General features: G+C 41.2%; 1 protein-coding gene across 1 annotated transcript; it reads left to right on the top strand.

Annotated features, from left to right (window-relative positions):
- The first annotated feature begins 11,536 nt into the window (after positions 1-11,536).
- Positions 11,537-15,332, top strand: LOC311496480 (uncharacterized protein). The gene is made up of 4 exons (XM_084556356.1): positions 11,537-11,989; positions 12,527-13,013; positions 13,734-13,870; positions 14,781-15,332. Exons 2-4 carry the CDS (start codon positions 12,535-12,537, stop codon positions 14,954-14,956), a joined length of 792 nt encoding a protein of 263 aa, XP_084412482.1. The 5' UTR covers positions 11,537-11,989; positions 12,527-12,534; the 3' UTR covers positions 14,957-15,332.
- Positions 15,333-16,722: the final 1,390 nt, after the last annotated feature.

The following is a 16,722-nucleotide window of genomic DNA, read 5'->3' as shown; positions in this document are numbered from 1 at the left end:
TCAACTTCGCCTGGTTATTAGTACAACCGCGAACAGCGGAACATGTTCCCGAGCTGCGCAAGAACATTTTTAAATGCTGCGGGAGTTGATAATCGTTTAGCAAAGAACAGTAAAGACCAGTAAACTTACAAATAAACCGCTACAGGAAACGAAAACCGCTAGCAACCAATGGCTCACTACTTCCGGCGTGTCACCGAAAGTTGGACACATAATCGTTTCTACATCAGCGCCCCCAGCGGCGCCGGCTCTACGCAGGGGCAAGAGGGGGCAGTGCCCCCTCAAATGAATGTCTTGTTCTCTCAAATCAAAATTTTGAGAAAGCACATTTTAATATACTCACAAAATTAATATATAACAAGTTGACAAAATTATCTGCATTAGCGGAAAAATCCGCCGAAAAAGGGACACACAGTATCTTTCCTCTTATCTCTTCGTCCCTCCGCCACAGGCTGCGCAGCACCCCGCCCCCAGCCCTCACTAAACATCCAATCACTGTTGCAGTATGAAAATAAGCCGAGACGTAGCCTGACGTGTAGTGCCAGGTTTCAGTGGTTTCAGCACGGCCACGGAGCGGTAAAACAGTGCCATCGAGAGAGAGAGTTGCGACACTCCCATAGACCTCCGTTGTAAAAAATGGCGGCGCTTTTAACCGCCTACTTCCGGATTTGAAAGTCGGATTAGTTCCAAACACTGTCATTTGGGCGTTGGACCTCATTCATTTACATTGCTGCGAGTTGAGTTGTTCCAGAGCTAAGCTGCTGAAATATCGACCTCTTTTGAATTGTCAACTGTCTATATTGTATCAGAGGCCCTTTGCGATGCTTATACTGGTCTTCATTTGTATATGCACAGCGTAATTATTTATATTTTATCTTGGTTGTTTCAACCAATTTTCTAGCATTGCCTGCTAGCTAATTAGCCAGCGCGACTTCCCCTGCTGTGAAGGTAGTTCGGTAATAAATCGCTACCACCTTTATAGCAACTTTTATTTAATTGAATTTTGGGATATACTAACTTTTAATTATGTGACGTGTTGGCTGTACTTAATTTGTTGTACTGTTCCATGTTCACTTGGCTAGTGTACAATTTGCCCAGCGCTACTTGCTGATGCTTGATGAGATGCTGATAGATTGCTATCCCGTATGTCAAGGCATTGTCGTCGTGACTCGTGATTTGAGCGAGGGTTATTTAATTAGGAATGACGGGAATTTTAGGACTGGCGAGTTTGGCGTTGTGGTCCTGGGGGTGGCCACTCATCAGAAGAAGTGAGCTAGCTCCTAGGCGAATTCTGAACGGACCGCCATGGCAGACCTCTTTGCGTTATCACGAAGGTAGGCTAATAGCTGAATCGGAATTTATAAGCAAAATCACGGGAATCAATAGCCTAATACAGCCCAGTTGTGCTCAAATGAATATCATGAGACGTCTACCATCAGATGAATGATATGGAAAAATTAAGTTAGAGCCTCTAAAGCCAGTGCTACTACCCATGCGAACATGAACACTAAGCTTTTCCCTCCATGTGGCCTAAAACTTATCTAAGTATAAGTTTTTCGTTGTCACCCTGCCTCTCCAAATGCAAAACTGACATTAACAAAAATGCAATAATGTAATAACACCTGAAAAAGTACTTGGGTGCGTGTTTTATTTTATATTTACCGTTCAATAATGCAATCGCTGCTGTCTGTCCCATAGAAGAACATGACAGCCAGCGTATGTTTTGGAACTAATTGGGTTTACATGAACCACGTGACAGCCATAGCGGCGACATCAAAGAGTGTCGCAACTCTCTCTCTCGATGGCACTGGGTAAAACAAGAAGCTGCAGCGTTAAGCCGAAATTATGCTTCCGCGTTGACACAGCGCGTCCGTGCGTACGGACCTATTACGGACCTATTGCGTCCTTGCGGACCCCCGTGCGTCCTACGCAAGGGCCAGACGCGCACCTCCCAAAAATCCTCGACGCGCGTCGAGGCGACGCAACAGCAACGCAGCAGCAACGCAGCGGCATTGGCTGTGATTGGTCCGCTAACTACATCCGCTGGAGACCGCTTTTCCGGTTTCCACTCATAAACATAATTGTCTCCTTTGTCATGCCCTAATTTGCAATAGAAGTATTTCTTCCTCTGCTTGAATAATTTGGAGCTCCAACGCCAGTCTCTCTGTCTCGGTGTCCATCGTTCACTGTGACTACGGCAAAAGCCGGAAGGTAAATAACGAGGCGAGATAGTCACAAGAGTGTCGGTCGGTCGGTCACAAAAAACCATAGCGTCCTCTACCGGTGTGGCATGCATTTCGACACGTAAACCCCACGCAGAACCATCACGGTCTCACACTGCGTCCAAGCAACTGCGTGGCCATTGCGTGACCATTGCGTGATCACTACGCGGAAGCATAATTCAACCTTTACAAGCACAGAGATCATGAGTCGGGGAGCCAAAGTCTCAAAAATGGGTTGAACCTGACATGGTCTGTTATACTTTTTATTTGTGTTTTTTCTGTTAACTTTGACCCTAAGGACCAATAATTGGAGGGTCTGCTCTGCCGGAAACATTGCGAAAAAAAAAATTGTGGCCATTTTAGTGTATGGACCCTTCATTTTTCATCAGAAAAATGTGAAAAATTATTTTTTTCCTCAAATCCTCAGTGGGTTGGGTAAGCTGTCAATAAATGCATTCCAGGTGCACAGAACACATGTGGTGACAACATCCAATGAATAAATAACTCTAAAAAAACACATTTCTACATGATTTTGGCTCAATTTAATGCAAAAAAAAAATAGGCGTTTTCTCACTTTTTTCCAATATTTTCATCTTTACTTCATTGGCAATCAACTGTTCCCCCAAGTTATGACATCAGTCAATATGGCATTCTTTTCACCAAACAGTATACTCATTCCACAGAAAAAATTATAAAAATCCAACCAAAATCAATGGATCTGTGATGATTTCACTATTAGTTGGCAATCAACAGGCTCAGAACCTCAATAGAATTTTAGGCTACTCTCAAAATTCCAAAAGACATACTGGATATTTAACATGGTTGTTAATGTCCACATTATTAAATATCATGGCTTAGGCATCTTTTCAATTTCAGCATCACCCTGTTCTCCCAATGGAAATGTGTCACAAAATAAATATAATACAGCAAAATTACTTTTATTATTTTATTACCTCAGATAACAACTATTACAACTTTAACGGAACAAAATAATTTAACATAACTTAATTAACTAGGTGCAGGTCCCTGTGAGGTGGGATGATCAGGAGGATGGCACACTGCAGATACTGCTCTGGGGATAGATCTTCACTCTCACCACCTGAGGAGACAGCAAACAAGACTGGCAGGGTGGGTTATACAGCAGTGCGATAAAAGATGCCCCCCCTCCCTAAAACACATACACACACAGCTTGCCTACCTACGTGTCCCTGTCTTCAAGTGCAAGTTCAATCCTTGAACATCTGTTGGGGTCCCCGGTGCAGAGACATGCAATGCCACACTTCACATTGGCTCTTGCACAGGAGCATCCTCGGGCACACATGCTTTTGTTGCAGCGGCAGTATTTGCTGTGTTTGAGTTCAGATGGTTTTGCCTCTTTCAGCATCATGGTTGCCACCAATTTGCCATTGATAAGTTGTCTCCCAAAATCAGTGGCAGTTGGGTAGGTTGGCTGAACCGTGCCCGCTTACACACAGCCAACTGATGCAGGGCTCGGCGAAGGTGTAATAAGAAGGCATCTTCAGTTGGTGGAAGGCAACGCATGTCTCCTTTGATGCTCACAAAGAGATGGGCTCGCAGTGCATCTAGAGTACCACCAAAGTCACTCCTGTCATAAAGTGACACCATGTATCGCCGTGCTGCTGCTATAACCTCTTCCTGAACATCCAGGCTTTCCTCAGGGTCACCGTACCTGCACAGCGGCAGAAGGTCTGTCAAGTGTTTAATAGCAGTTGTGTAGGCCCGCCTTTTTCCTCTTCTGTACAGATAGCTCACTGTGTCACATCCGGTAAGTATGTAGGTGCTGAGGAGAAGGGATGTAAGATCTGAAGCTGCAACATCATACTTCCCCGCCAGAGCTTCTGTGATGGCATGAACTGGTAGGAAGATATCCATCGTCTTCACCCACAGCTCCTGCAGCCCATCCATGTGTGTGATGTAGTACATGCACATCATGATCACATCTGTGTCAGTCGCAACCACTACAGCCCGTTTGTGGTGCAGAATTTGTACAGAGTATAGAATGTGAGCAAACATCCTGGTATCTGCCTCCTCATGTTTCTCACAGGAAAGTTCTGGAAGCTCAATCTGGCAATCCGCTGACAAGAGGACAGTGCGACCAGGATCACGAAAGATTCCACCAAGAATAAGTGTACATCCTGCAGGAAGTGACTTGTTCTGAGCTGCCCATACTTCCCCCATACTGCCGCTGCAACAAAAGCATGTGTGCCCGAGGATGCTCCTGTGCAAGAGCCAATGTGAAGTGTGGCATTGCATGTCTCTGCACCGGGGACCCCAACAGATGTTCAAGGATTGAACTTGCACTTGAAGACAGGGACACGTAGGTAGGCAAGCTGTGTGTGTATGTGTTTTAGGGAGGGGGGGCATCTTTTATCGCACTGCTGTATAACCCACCCTGCCGGTCTTGTTTGCTGTCTCCTCAGGTGGTGAGAGTGAAGGTCTATCCCCAGAGCAGTATCTGCAGTGTGCCATCCTCCTGATCATCCCACCTCACAGGGACCTGCACCTAGTTAATTAAGTTATGTTAAATTATTTTGTCCCGTTAAAGTTGTAATAGTTGTTATCTGAGGTAATAAAATAATAAAAGTAATTTTGCTGTATTACATTTATTTTGTGACACATTTCCATTGGGAGAACAGGGTGATGCTGAAATTGAAAAGATGCCTAAGCCATGATATTTAATAATGTGGACATTAACAACCATGTTAAATATCCAGTATGTCTTTTGGAATTTTGAGAGTAGCCTAAAATTCTATTGAGGTTCTGAGCCTGTTGATTGCCAACTAATAGTGAAATCATCACAGATCCATTGATTTTGGTTGGATTTTTATAATTTTTTCTGTGGAATGAGTATACTGTTTGGTGAAAAGAATGCCATATTGACTGATGTCATAACTTGGGGGAATAGTTGATTGCCAATGAAGTTTGTTTGCATTAAATTGAGCCAAAATCATGTAGAAATGTGTTTTAAGAGTTATTTATTCATTGGATGTTGTCACCACATGTGTTCTGTGCACCTGGAATGCATTTATTGACAGCTTACCCAACCCACTGAGGATCTGAGGAAAAAAATAATTTTTCACATTTTTCTGATAAAAAATGAAGGGTCCATACACTAAAATGGCCACAATTTTTTTTCGTAATGTTTCCGGCAGAGCATGTCAGGTTCAACCCATTTTATTGAGCTTTTGAGACTTTGGCTCCCCGACTATGAGCATAGATATACATAGACGAACGTCTGTAACATTCCGAGTAGTTAATGTTAGACGTTGTTTTTGGTTCCTATCGGTTTCCTGAATATATGCATTCGTGTGTAAATGTGTAAATGAGAGGCATTAACTTACAGTACTTTGATAAACTTAATAAAGTTCACTCCATTGACTCGTATTGGTTCATGGGACAGAGCCGCCTCCTCCGGCGACGTTGATGTATCGCAACAACGGGCCAACCCGCTCATGTATATACTGTATGTCTATGCAGATTAGTACCCACGTCCACTGCATGTGACAAACTGAAGACAAATGACCTGTGTCTGACAGACCCCTACGTAAAGCCCCGCCCCAGGCTGTAGTTCTGCATTATTTTTTGTTTCAAATAATCAGAGTTTTCTTTTTTTAAAAAAGCCAGCTTACTTATTTTCAGCTCCAGCTTCCAGCAGCTCACAAAGGGAAAGTTTATGCTGTGTAATGCATCCATTTTTCAGAGCTTTTAATAAGTGCAGTACTGCTCCTGCATGTACTGATAGTAGTAGCAATGATGCTGCTGCTAGTACATCAGAGACAGCAGCTAGCATAACTGCACCTTTAGCATCAGCAAGCACTGCTTCTCCTGCACCTACCTTAGAGAAGGATGAGAAGCTAGCAAGCATTGCTAAGGGTATCCCGAAGAATGCAAAATACACATCTAAGGATATCCAAAATGAAATTATTGAAACACTGGCAGACATGGTGCTTGGAGAGATCAGGAAAAAGTATGAAAATGCAGATTCTGCAGGGTTCTGCCTCAAGAGTGATGGGACCAGAGACAGGTGCAATGTGGAAAATTTGTCTGTGATGATTCGCTTCGTCAGCAATTCCATGCCAGAGGAGCATCTTATTGGGTTGCTTGACTTGCATCAACTTGATGCAGAGTGCATCACCTCTGAAATATTGACACACCTCTCTGATGCTGGCTACAGTGCTGACAACATACTGAGCCAGTGTTATGATGGGGCTTCTGTGATGAGTGGGGTAAGAGGTGGTGTACAAGCTCTGCTCCAAAAGAAGCTTGCTAGATATGTCCCATATATCCACTGCTACAACCACCAATTGCACCTAGTAGTTGTGCATGCCATGCAGAGTGAACCATGTGCAAAAAGATTTTTTGACCTCTCTAGTTCACTCTACAAGTTTTTTCAGCACCACCATGTGTCCGAGAAATATGATGCACCTTATCTTAAAAGGCTGCTTGAAATCTGATGGACAAGCCATTATGAGGTGACAAGGTGCATTGTTGAAAATCAAGACCATATTCTCAGTATATTATCTGAAATGACAGAGGATGATGATGCTGCAGTTGACTTGTGCACTGAGGCATCAGGCCTGCAATGTCAAATTAAGAGGCATCACTTCTTTGAGACGGGAAAGTTTCTAGTGCGGGTGCTTGGTGTCTTGAAACCAGCAAATTCAATTCTACAGTCTCAGTCTGTGGATGTGTGCAGTGCTTCTGAGGTTGTTGGTGCAGCACTGGAGTCCCTAAAAAACATACGTGAAGATGAGTATTGGGCAGAGTTATCTCAGGCAGCTGCTGGAGATGATTCACATCCTCCAAAGAGAAGGAGAACAATGAGCAAACACCTTGGTCAAAGTGTTGTGCTGTCAACTGTGGGCCATAGAGACTCTGATGATCCTATCCTTAATCCCCATCAGTCTCTGAAAAGATCTCTGCTTAACATCCTTGACAGGGCCATTTCAGAAATGGAAACTAGATTTTCACAAAGAAATGTTGACCTGATGAAAGCCATATTTAGTCTTGCACCTAAATCTAGTGTATTTCTAGATTCAACCCAGTTGCACCCTCTGGCTGTGCTGGCTGGCACAGTGGCAGACAATGCAAGTCTGAAAAATGAAATCCTTGTGGCAAAACAGTTACTGCTCAAGAAATGTCCAAATGAAACAGACCTGTCCACTGTGTGTAAACACCTGCAGGAGTACAAGGAAGCCTTTCCTGAGTTGCATAAATTGTATGTAACAGCCCTGGTAATTGGTGTGTCTTCAGCAGCATGTGAGAGTTCCTTCTCCACATTGTCACGTGTTCTAACCCCCTATCGTCGCACCATGTTACACAAGAGAAAGAGGAATCTGGTGATCTTGGCCCATGAGAAGTCCATAACAAATAACTTGGACATGGATGAATTTGTGAGAGTTTTTGCAAAGGGAAACAGGAGACTGTTGTTGTAGAGTGGAGTGGAGAGAAATGAGAGAGGAGTGGAGAAAAAAGAGATTTTTTTGAGCTGTTAAGTTGCCAACAAAAAAAAAAAAATGAAAAAAGCCAAAAAAGAAGAAAACATAAAATGTTCTGTTGTATATCTGTTGTGTTTTATAAATTAGTTTGAGAAGATTTTTTTATTATTATTCATAAGACTGCCTTTCAGTTTTGTAAATATTGACTATAATGTGTGAAGTCCTACTTTAGGTTAAATTTATTTGAGAATTAGGCCATCCAGTTAAGATAAATGTTATGTTGTTGGTTGATAAAATCTGGATGAAGGATATTTTATTTATTTATTTTATTTTATTTATTTTATTTTTATTTTTCAGTTCCCCCCTGAGGGATTGCCACCTTATTGTGGTCAGGGGGTTTGCGTGCCTCAGTGACCCTAAGAGCTATACCAACAGGAGCTTAGTCTTCAGGTGGGACATCCAAGTTGGACAGGTCTGAAGGTAGAGGCCTGACAAAGTGCAATCCACTTCTCCAGGTTATGGTTGGACACATAGCTAAAAACCCAATTCAATAAAGAAAACACTGTTACTATAAGCACAGGGAAAAAAAGTGCTGGTGCGTGATGTGTACTCATGATGCCCCCTTCACATTTCTGACTGCCCCCTCACATATGCCTACCTAGAACCGGCCCTGGCCCCCAGGCATATGGTGGATAAATTATTATCTGTGTGAACTACACGATTTGAAGTCCGCAATATTTTATTATTACGTCATGAGAAAATGAGCGGGTAACTTAATGTAGGAAATGCGTATCCATATGGAATGTAGCTATTTAATCTATGAATGGAATAAATAGATATGAATGAACGAATATTTGTTTCCCTTAAATGGTGTTGTGTTTACCGTGTTCACGAGTGAACTCATGTAAACGACATACTCAAGTATACCCATAGCAAAACTGGTGTGGCAAGGGGTGGCCCACACCTCCCACTTGCACTTGGCCCACATGCCTGAAAGAATTGCGGCCCTTATGTGGCCCACATCCGGCATCCAACATGTGTGCCACATAAGGCCCACATCTCAGCCAAACTGCAACCAGAGCTAGCCCTAATCTGGCCCTATGTGGGCCAAACCATTTTCAGAAGTGGTTCCTGATGTCAGCCTTAACTCAGCCACTTAATTTATGTGCCATATACTACAGGACTGTAGTATTAACGACCAAGTGAATTTTTTTTCAAAGGTGCTAGTTTACCAGTAGCCTTTAATTTCTCATGTCGTAACTACAAATTCACGTGCTAATTGTAGGCAGCAGTTTTCCTCACATATACACTACCGGTCAAAAGTTTTAGAACACCACACTTTTTCCATTTTTTTTTACTGAAAATTAGTCAGTTTAGTATTGCACTCTGAAATGAAAGCATAGAACAAATAAGCAATCTGAGTTGAAAAAGAGATCATGGAAACAATTTATATAGACCAAAATGTATTCTAAACTTCTGACTCATCAAAGTAGCCACCTTTGGTAGATATAACAGCTGAACACACTCGTGGCATTCTTTCTACAATAGAAATCAAATATTCTTCAGAAAGTTCTTCCCAAGTCTGTTGCAGAAGTTCCCATAAATGTGTGGCACTTGTAGGTTGCTTGGCTTTCACTCTTCTGTCCAGTTCATCCCAAACCAGCTCGATGGGGTTTAAGTCTGGAGACTGTGCTGGCCACTCAATGTTTTCAAGCTTACCATCTTGTTCTTTTTTCCTGAGGTAGTTCTGCCATAGCTTGGACTTGTGTTTTGGGTCATTATCTTGCTGTAGGATGAACCTCTGACCAACTAGGCACATACCAGAGGGTATTGCATGGCGCTGCAGAATGCTGTGGTAGCCATTTTGGTTCAGGGTGCCTCTCACTCTGTACAAGTCACAGACAGCCCCAGACCATCACACTTCCTCCTCCATGTTTGACAGTTGATGTCACACACTGTGGAACCATCCTCTCGCCTACTTGACGGCGTACAAAGATCCTGCGTGATGAACTGAAGATTTGAAATTTTGATTCATCAGTCCATAATACCTTCTTCCAGTCTTCAATAATCCAATGGCGGCGTTTCATGGCCCAGACGAGCCTCTTTGTCTTATTCTGACATCTTAGCAATGGCTTTCTTGCTGCAACTTGTCCTGTCAAACCTGCAGCTCGAAGTCTTCTCTTCACAGTTGAAACTGAGACTTGCTTACTACGACCACTATTAAGCTGTGCTTGAAGCTGTTGTCCTGTGAGCCTCCTATCACGCAAGCTGTTAACTCTCAGAAACTTGTCCTCTGATTCAGTTGTGGCTCTGGGTCTGCCAGACCTCTTTCTGTCAGAGTTTCCCCCAGTTTCTGAATGCCTTTTGATGGTGAGGAAAACTGTACTCACTGACACCTTGACTTTCTTTGCAATTTTCCTGTAGGAAAGACCTATATTTTTAAGTGTTATGACGGTCTGTCTCTCTTCCATTGTTAATTGCCTTTTTCTTGCCATTTTTGTAGCAACACACTACTTTCTGCAGTACAATACTGTTCACCTGATGCTCATGAGGGTCTGGTACCACAGTGTGTTCCAACACTGCTTTTATGCAGACAGAGGGGGTTGTAACCAAGAAAAGTTGGAACACCTGTAGGAATTAGTAGCACCAGCTTTCAAGGCTGATTCAACCTTCATTGCTGCAGAACAGCTTTAAATTGTTCACCCACTTTGTGTTCCCTGAAAGAGGCCTTTTTGTGTGATTATGAAATGTACATTATTTTTCAGTTTTGGGTAACCAAACCGTTTTCTTTTAACCTCTGGCTGTTCAGTATTTACCTTTGTACCATTTCAAGCTATTCATTGGACTTGCACGACTTGAATTGCAATAAATAACTGGAAAAATGAGGGTGTTCTAAAACTTTTGACCGGTAGTGTATACAGAACAAAAGATCACAAATCGGTACCACTAAATGGCCAAATATGCAACACTGTCTCTGAAAACGTCAACCATCAAACTCAGAGATTTCAGAAAATTTCCACTTACGAGGTACTGATTCAGAATTCAGAAGGTATTATACAGTATAAATAGTTGCACTCTTCTCAAACGTAACCCTGTATGCAGGCGCCAATAGATCTTGCTAAACCCAACACTGTGTGCCGACAGTCATTGTTCCAAAAATTGTAGACCCTACAAACTTTTAAAAGATATGAATATCTCATGAGTGTTTCCACCATGTGGTTTCCAAGTCAAAACAAAGATGGTGCCCACCAATGTTCTATGAAGTAGAATATGTTTAGAGGAGTATTTGATCATCTAAATTTTACTTTAATATAGCCAAACTACGTTTTTAAACCTTTTACACCTGAAAACAGCCATTGCATGTTAATCACGTTTATAATACAAATAGAAACTTGCTACTTCTCACAGGACGACTCAACATGAAATGAACGTTCAGTTTTATTTGGACTCACTGACTTAAACAGACGAAGACGCAACATACGAAGAGAAGCTGTATATCTTCCTGACTGCCAGTAGTTCAAATTTGTCCTGGACGACATTTGTAAACTTGGATATCTCCCACTCACTATACAACTGAATTGACTCCTTTTGCTATCTAGAGGACATTTAGGGCTTTTCAATGATAAGGGGACGTGAAGGGGTGCGGTACCTTTCTCTTTCTCATTGAGGAAAATGTCGTCCATCAGTTATATCTTAAAAAATAAAAACTTTTTTCTTTAAAAAAAAAAAAAAAAAGTTTTCAGTATTCTAATTACCGTACCTTACAAAGGATGTGGAATTTAAAAAAATGTGATTGGACAATATTTTTTTTCTGTTAGTCAGGAGGATATACGTATAGCGAAATATAACTAGTTATTATAATGTACCAAAATATAAGTTACGTGCTGTCGTACAGCAGAGAGGTTGACGTTTTTTTGACGTTCCTTTTCTGATGGTTGAGGCTGTATGGGGCTGGTGTGGCATCAGTACAGGTAAGGGATCAATTAAAATGAACATGAATTAAGTTGTCGGGCTAATATTGACTTGATTTACGTAGCATTTTTCATGTGTACTGCGCTGCGTTTTGTCCATTTAATTGTTGGGTAGCACATTAACTGTCACCAGCCGACATGACGAGTTGTCAATCACAACGCTAACGTTAGCCAAAGGACGAGGTTAGCTTGTTAGCTAACAGACAGAAGTTGGGACTTCGAGTATGGAAGACGTGCTCAGCAAGCTACTTTTAAATGAAGGATAAACAAGGATTTAACACAACCAACGATCATTGAAACCAAAATAAAAGAAGAGCCAACAGAAGAAGGTTGAGTAGAGGTAAATACCTGTGGAAATTGTTTAAATGACGATAAATACAGAAGCAATGCCAGGCTTAAAGGTTATCTTTTAATTACATGCCATTTTAGGTCGATTTATCTGCACAAAGCTGCTACTTGACATTTAATTTTAATGTACCACTTTAAAATAGTTGGAAGTGAGTTTTAAAACTTGCAAGAATTGTTCAGGATGACATTCAATTTCAAATTCAGAATCAACTTTCCTCAACGTTAAGTGACAGACTGCTGTCTGCCTCTTATTTCCTTTTGTTTTGTCTGTAAGTTTATATTGACCTATGTACATGTACTTAAATCTAACAATGTTGTATAAGGTATAGAGGGGCCTAGGTCAGAGGTTCACAGGAGTCGTCAGGATTTATCCCGTGAAAACCATGGATGTACCAGATTGTATGGCAATAGTAAATATGGGCAATGATCTAAATTTTTCTGTTTTCTGTCTGTCATTATTATGTTTGTGATCAGAGAAATCTGATCTTTTCTTCCTCTGTCCACTCATCTGAAGCTCTCCAACTTACAGGTAACGCGATGCCTCAGAATGATATGAACTTCGAGGGTGGAAGAAGGGGAACACGGCACAACACCTATAAAGCCACTCATCTGGCTGTTGGTCAGGGTCCAGACACGGGTTTGGTTAATGGAGCATTTGTTCACAATGGATTCTCAGTTGCTGCCAGTGGAACCAGTGAGAGCACATCAGCCAGCACACTGTGTCATACCAAACGACTGTGCATGGTTAATGGATACACTAACCATGGGTTCAAAGGCAAGAGTATAAAAGCAGCACCCACAAGGATACTCAGGAAACAAGGAAGCACCATTTCAACTGTCGCTGTTGCTGCAGCAGCTAATAGGGTCAGTGGTGCAGGTGATCCACGTGGTACCTCAGTCACCAATTTGGACGCTGTTGCTGTGCCCCAAAAGTTTGGCCAAATGGAACCGGAGCCCAGTTTATCAACAGCAAGGAAAAAACAAAGAAGAAGGAAGGGATTCATACACAGGAAGAGGTACGGCAACTATCCTAAACCTCCAAAATACACATTCATTCATACTCACACATTACATTCAGTCACTCCAGGGTGAGCTTTTATAAGGCTAGTGTAGGCAGTTTCATTGGTTAAAAAACAAATGTATCTGTTCCATCAGACTGGAGACTGAACAATGCCACAGACATATTTCTGGTGCAGAAACTGTAGAAGAAGAACCTTTCCAGATTGTGTGTTTTTGATAGGCTGCCATCTTGAGTGGAGTTTCAACTGAGCAGGTAGAATACTGAATCCCTTTTGTTTAATGGTAACTGTTTAGCATAGATAATAGTATGGTTGCGTCCTTCAAATCAGTGCAGTGGTGGAGAAACAGTTTCAGCATTTTGAGACTTTCATTACCTTCCTACCTTTCTAGATAAGATGTAGCATACAGACTGGAAAGAGGTAAAATACATTTTATGGATTAAAGAAACAAAAAATAAGGTTTTATTAGTCTTTCCTGTGTTGCCCTAGGCCGTTTTCCAGTTTTATACGAAACAAAACAGCTGCTGGCTATAGGATTATATTTCATTAAAATTGAGATTGCTTAATTAATCTTTTAATCTAATTCCCACCATTACAATGTCAAAATATTTAACTTCTCCTGTTAGCTTCCATAGCTTCCACTGCTCCCTGACTAAAGAATTGATAAACAGTTTTTGCCTTAGCCATCTTGAGACCTACTAATATCGGCTTTTACAGAGAAACTGAAGTCGCCTACCTGGAAAGCTCTGCACTCCCACTGATGCCACCACATGAGAAGGAAGACTGGGAAAATGAGATCCAAGAGGTCACAGCTACTGACTGGGAAAAGATGTGTTCTGGGCTCAGACATTACGGTAATTAAAAATCATTCCCAAACTACCCCTGCTCTCTCCACAACACTGTTTTGCTACTGTACTGACAAACTACTGAACTCGACACAGCACTTATAGTAATGTCTGAATGCTGTAAGTCACAATAAGGATCCAATTACTGGAATATTGTAACCACTGCAGTCAAATGTGAGAATCAGTTTATTAATAGATATTGTTGTTTGTATGTGATCTTTTATTTTCTTGGTGAATAATTTATTCTGATTGGCTGCACTGTGTGCAATAATTCATTTTATAGTATTCTCCTTGAAAATAAACGTGATTCTGTTTGGCTGCAGGTTGTCCCTTAATTTATATTACAGGACACCTACCTAGTAGTTCCAGTGAAAGTGTTCACCGTTCTAAATGAATGTGCTGGCTTAGCCTTTATCTAAAGTAGGCACACACAGGGCCTGTTCAGACCTTGCATTAAGATCCGATCTGGGCAATCCGATCCAAGTGACCAGCTTTTGATATGTGTGTTCAGAACTACTCTATCTAAGGTTTGTACTTTTTGCTGGAGTAGCGAACATTTCAAATACATTAGAGCTTGTAGGATGGTCATAATTGGTCCAGGTATTAGTCAAACCCTCATGAGTTACCAGGGAGATCACGTTTTTGGTTGCAAAATACATGAAAATGGAAATGAATAGCTCTTTTTTTTTTTTTATATATAAACCCTTTGGCAAATGACCATCATATAAGTGGGATAATTGCCTTCAAGGTGCCCATAACCAGGTTATGGCTTACTGTCCATCCATTCACTGTGGATAATGGACGCCTCGCCATGTGTTATCCCCCCACATATTACACTGGTGCCACTCTTAGATGCTGTCAGTGCTATTTTTAGGTTTCAGGTTGGGCTGTGAAAACTGTTTCACTGATAATCCTACAGGTCCAGAAGATGTGCTTCTGTCTGATTTGCGGGATTTGACACTTGGGCAGAGAGATGAAGTGGACCTGCCAGTGACAACCAGTTACAGCCCATCTCTCCACCACCCAAGACCCATCCGTTGGTTCTGTTACAACATTCCCACTGAGCCAGACCAGTTTGCAGATGCTGACGAGTAATCTAAGGATACGCTCATTCGTTAGAGAAAGTTCGTATCAGTTTGTGAACACCAGATTAATTATTAGTCCTTACTCATTAGTGATTTTCCGGTCTATATGAGGATTCTTCTAAGTGTCTGTGCTTAGAATATTAGTTTAGTAAACGTCTGGCTTCTTCTTTTTCCCTTCATCTTAAGCATTAGTCAGATAAATTAACTTAGATTCATCTGTGCAAAGTTTCAAAATCAAATTATTTTGTAGAAGGGGTCTACAGGGGTCTTCAGTCTAGGTTGAAAGTTATTTTTTTATTGTAGATTTTATTTCATATTTTATATTAATATTTTATATATCTTTTATAAAGCAGATTTTTTCTTAAGGAATGTTTAGGTTAACTATTGTTAACACAGCTGCGGTGAGTACTGTTAATAAAAAATAGTCACGCTTCTTTTCCATTTCATATTTTTATAATTTTTTTCATTTTGAAAGAGTTAAAAACTTTTAACAAATGTTTTTGTGTTTTAAAAATGTCTGAAAATGGAACACTGCTGTCAGAAGTCGCTCTCTTGATCTGATCAATTTTATTTATTAGTTCCTCACAATTAGTACATGAGGTATCTATTTTAATTTGAGAGTTTCAACTTAACCAAGAAATTATGGTTCGATTGTGTTACAACAACGTTGATAACTGCGTGTTGATACCATCATTTTCATTTTCAGCAATAATAAATTACAGTTTCTTCTAACTGCTGCTCAAAGGTTGTGTGTTTCCATCTCCTCTCCTCCAGGCAGAAGGACTTTACTCACTCTGCTACAGTTAGTCCCTGCAGGAGAGCAAGTGGGTCCACATCTGGTTTTGATGTATTTCTACTATTTAACCAGATAAACTACTGGATTTCCTATCCCTTGCTGTATTTTAAAACCATTTTTAGAAGCAATGACTGACTTTGCCCACTAGATGGTAGAGTTGGTGTAAGGTTTAGTTTTCTGGGTGATTTCCACACACCTTGGGGAGTTCAGTGGGTTCGTTCCCAAGGACTTGGGAGACTCAAGCTCTTACTTGCACACTGCTCAACACACATTTCTCCCTGCTGTTTATTCAGAATGCAACTAAAGTACGGATTTGGGATGATTAATGTCACCTAATGATACAAAATAATAATTGTAGGCTTCTTGTCAGGAATATATTGAGGTCGTGATCTGTTCAAATCTATAGCTGTGCATTCTGATCAGAGTTGAATTTTAAGTGCTCTTTTTTTCATTTTTTGAAAGATTGTGGATGTTATGGGCAAATATGGATGGTGGAGAGGTGATGTTAGAAGATGATGGTGATGATGATTTTGGCATTTGCAGATGGAGGTTGAACAGTCTCTAAGCACTTCATATGAGCTCAGGCTGTCTGTATCAAAATAAGATTACAAGAACTTTTCTGAAGTACCCTAGGGATGATTCTGTCAGGTTGGAACAACGTCTCACTGGTTAGTACAATATGTTCATGTCTCAGCAGGAAGGTGGAGTTTGCATGTCCCCTGTATGTCTGTGGGTTTTCTCAAAGGGCTTTGGTTTCCTCTTGCAGTTTGTAGACACACAGGTTAGATTCACTTAAAATACTGAGTGAATAGAAAGTAGATACATTTCAATACATGCACGCATGTGATACCTGTTGCTAGCGCACCCTGCCTTTCATGCTGGAATAGTCTCTGCCATTTGTCATTGCAATGGTGGTTCAGAGACGGGCCATTCTCTGAATGTTAATTTTAATCTGTGTTTGTCTCTGTCCGTGTGAAGAA

This window comes from Chelon labrosus (assembly GCF_963514085.1).
Source record: "Chelon labrosus genome assembly, chromosome: 2".
In the NCBI taxonomy this organism is placed as follows: Eukaryota; Metazoa; Chordata; class Actinopteri; order Mugiliformes; family Mugilidae; genus Chelon; species Chelon labrosus.
This window is presented reverse-complemented; position numbering and strand designations above follow the sequence as displayed.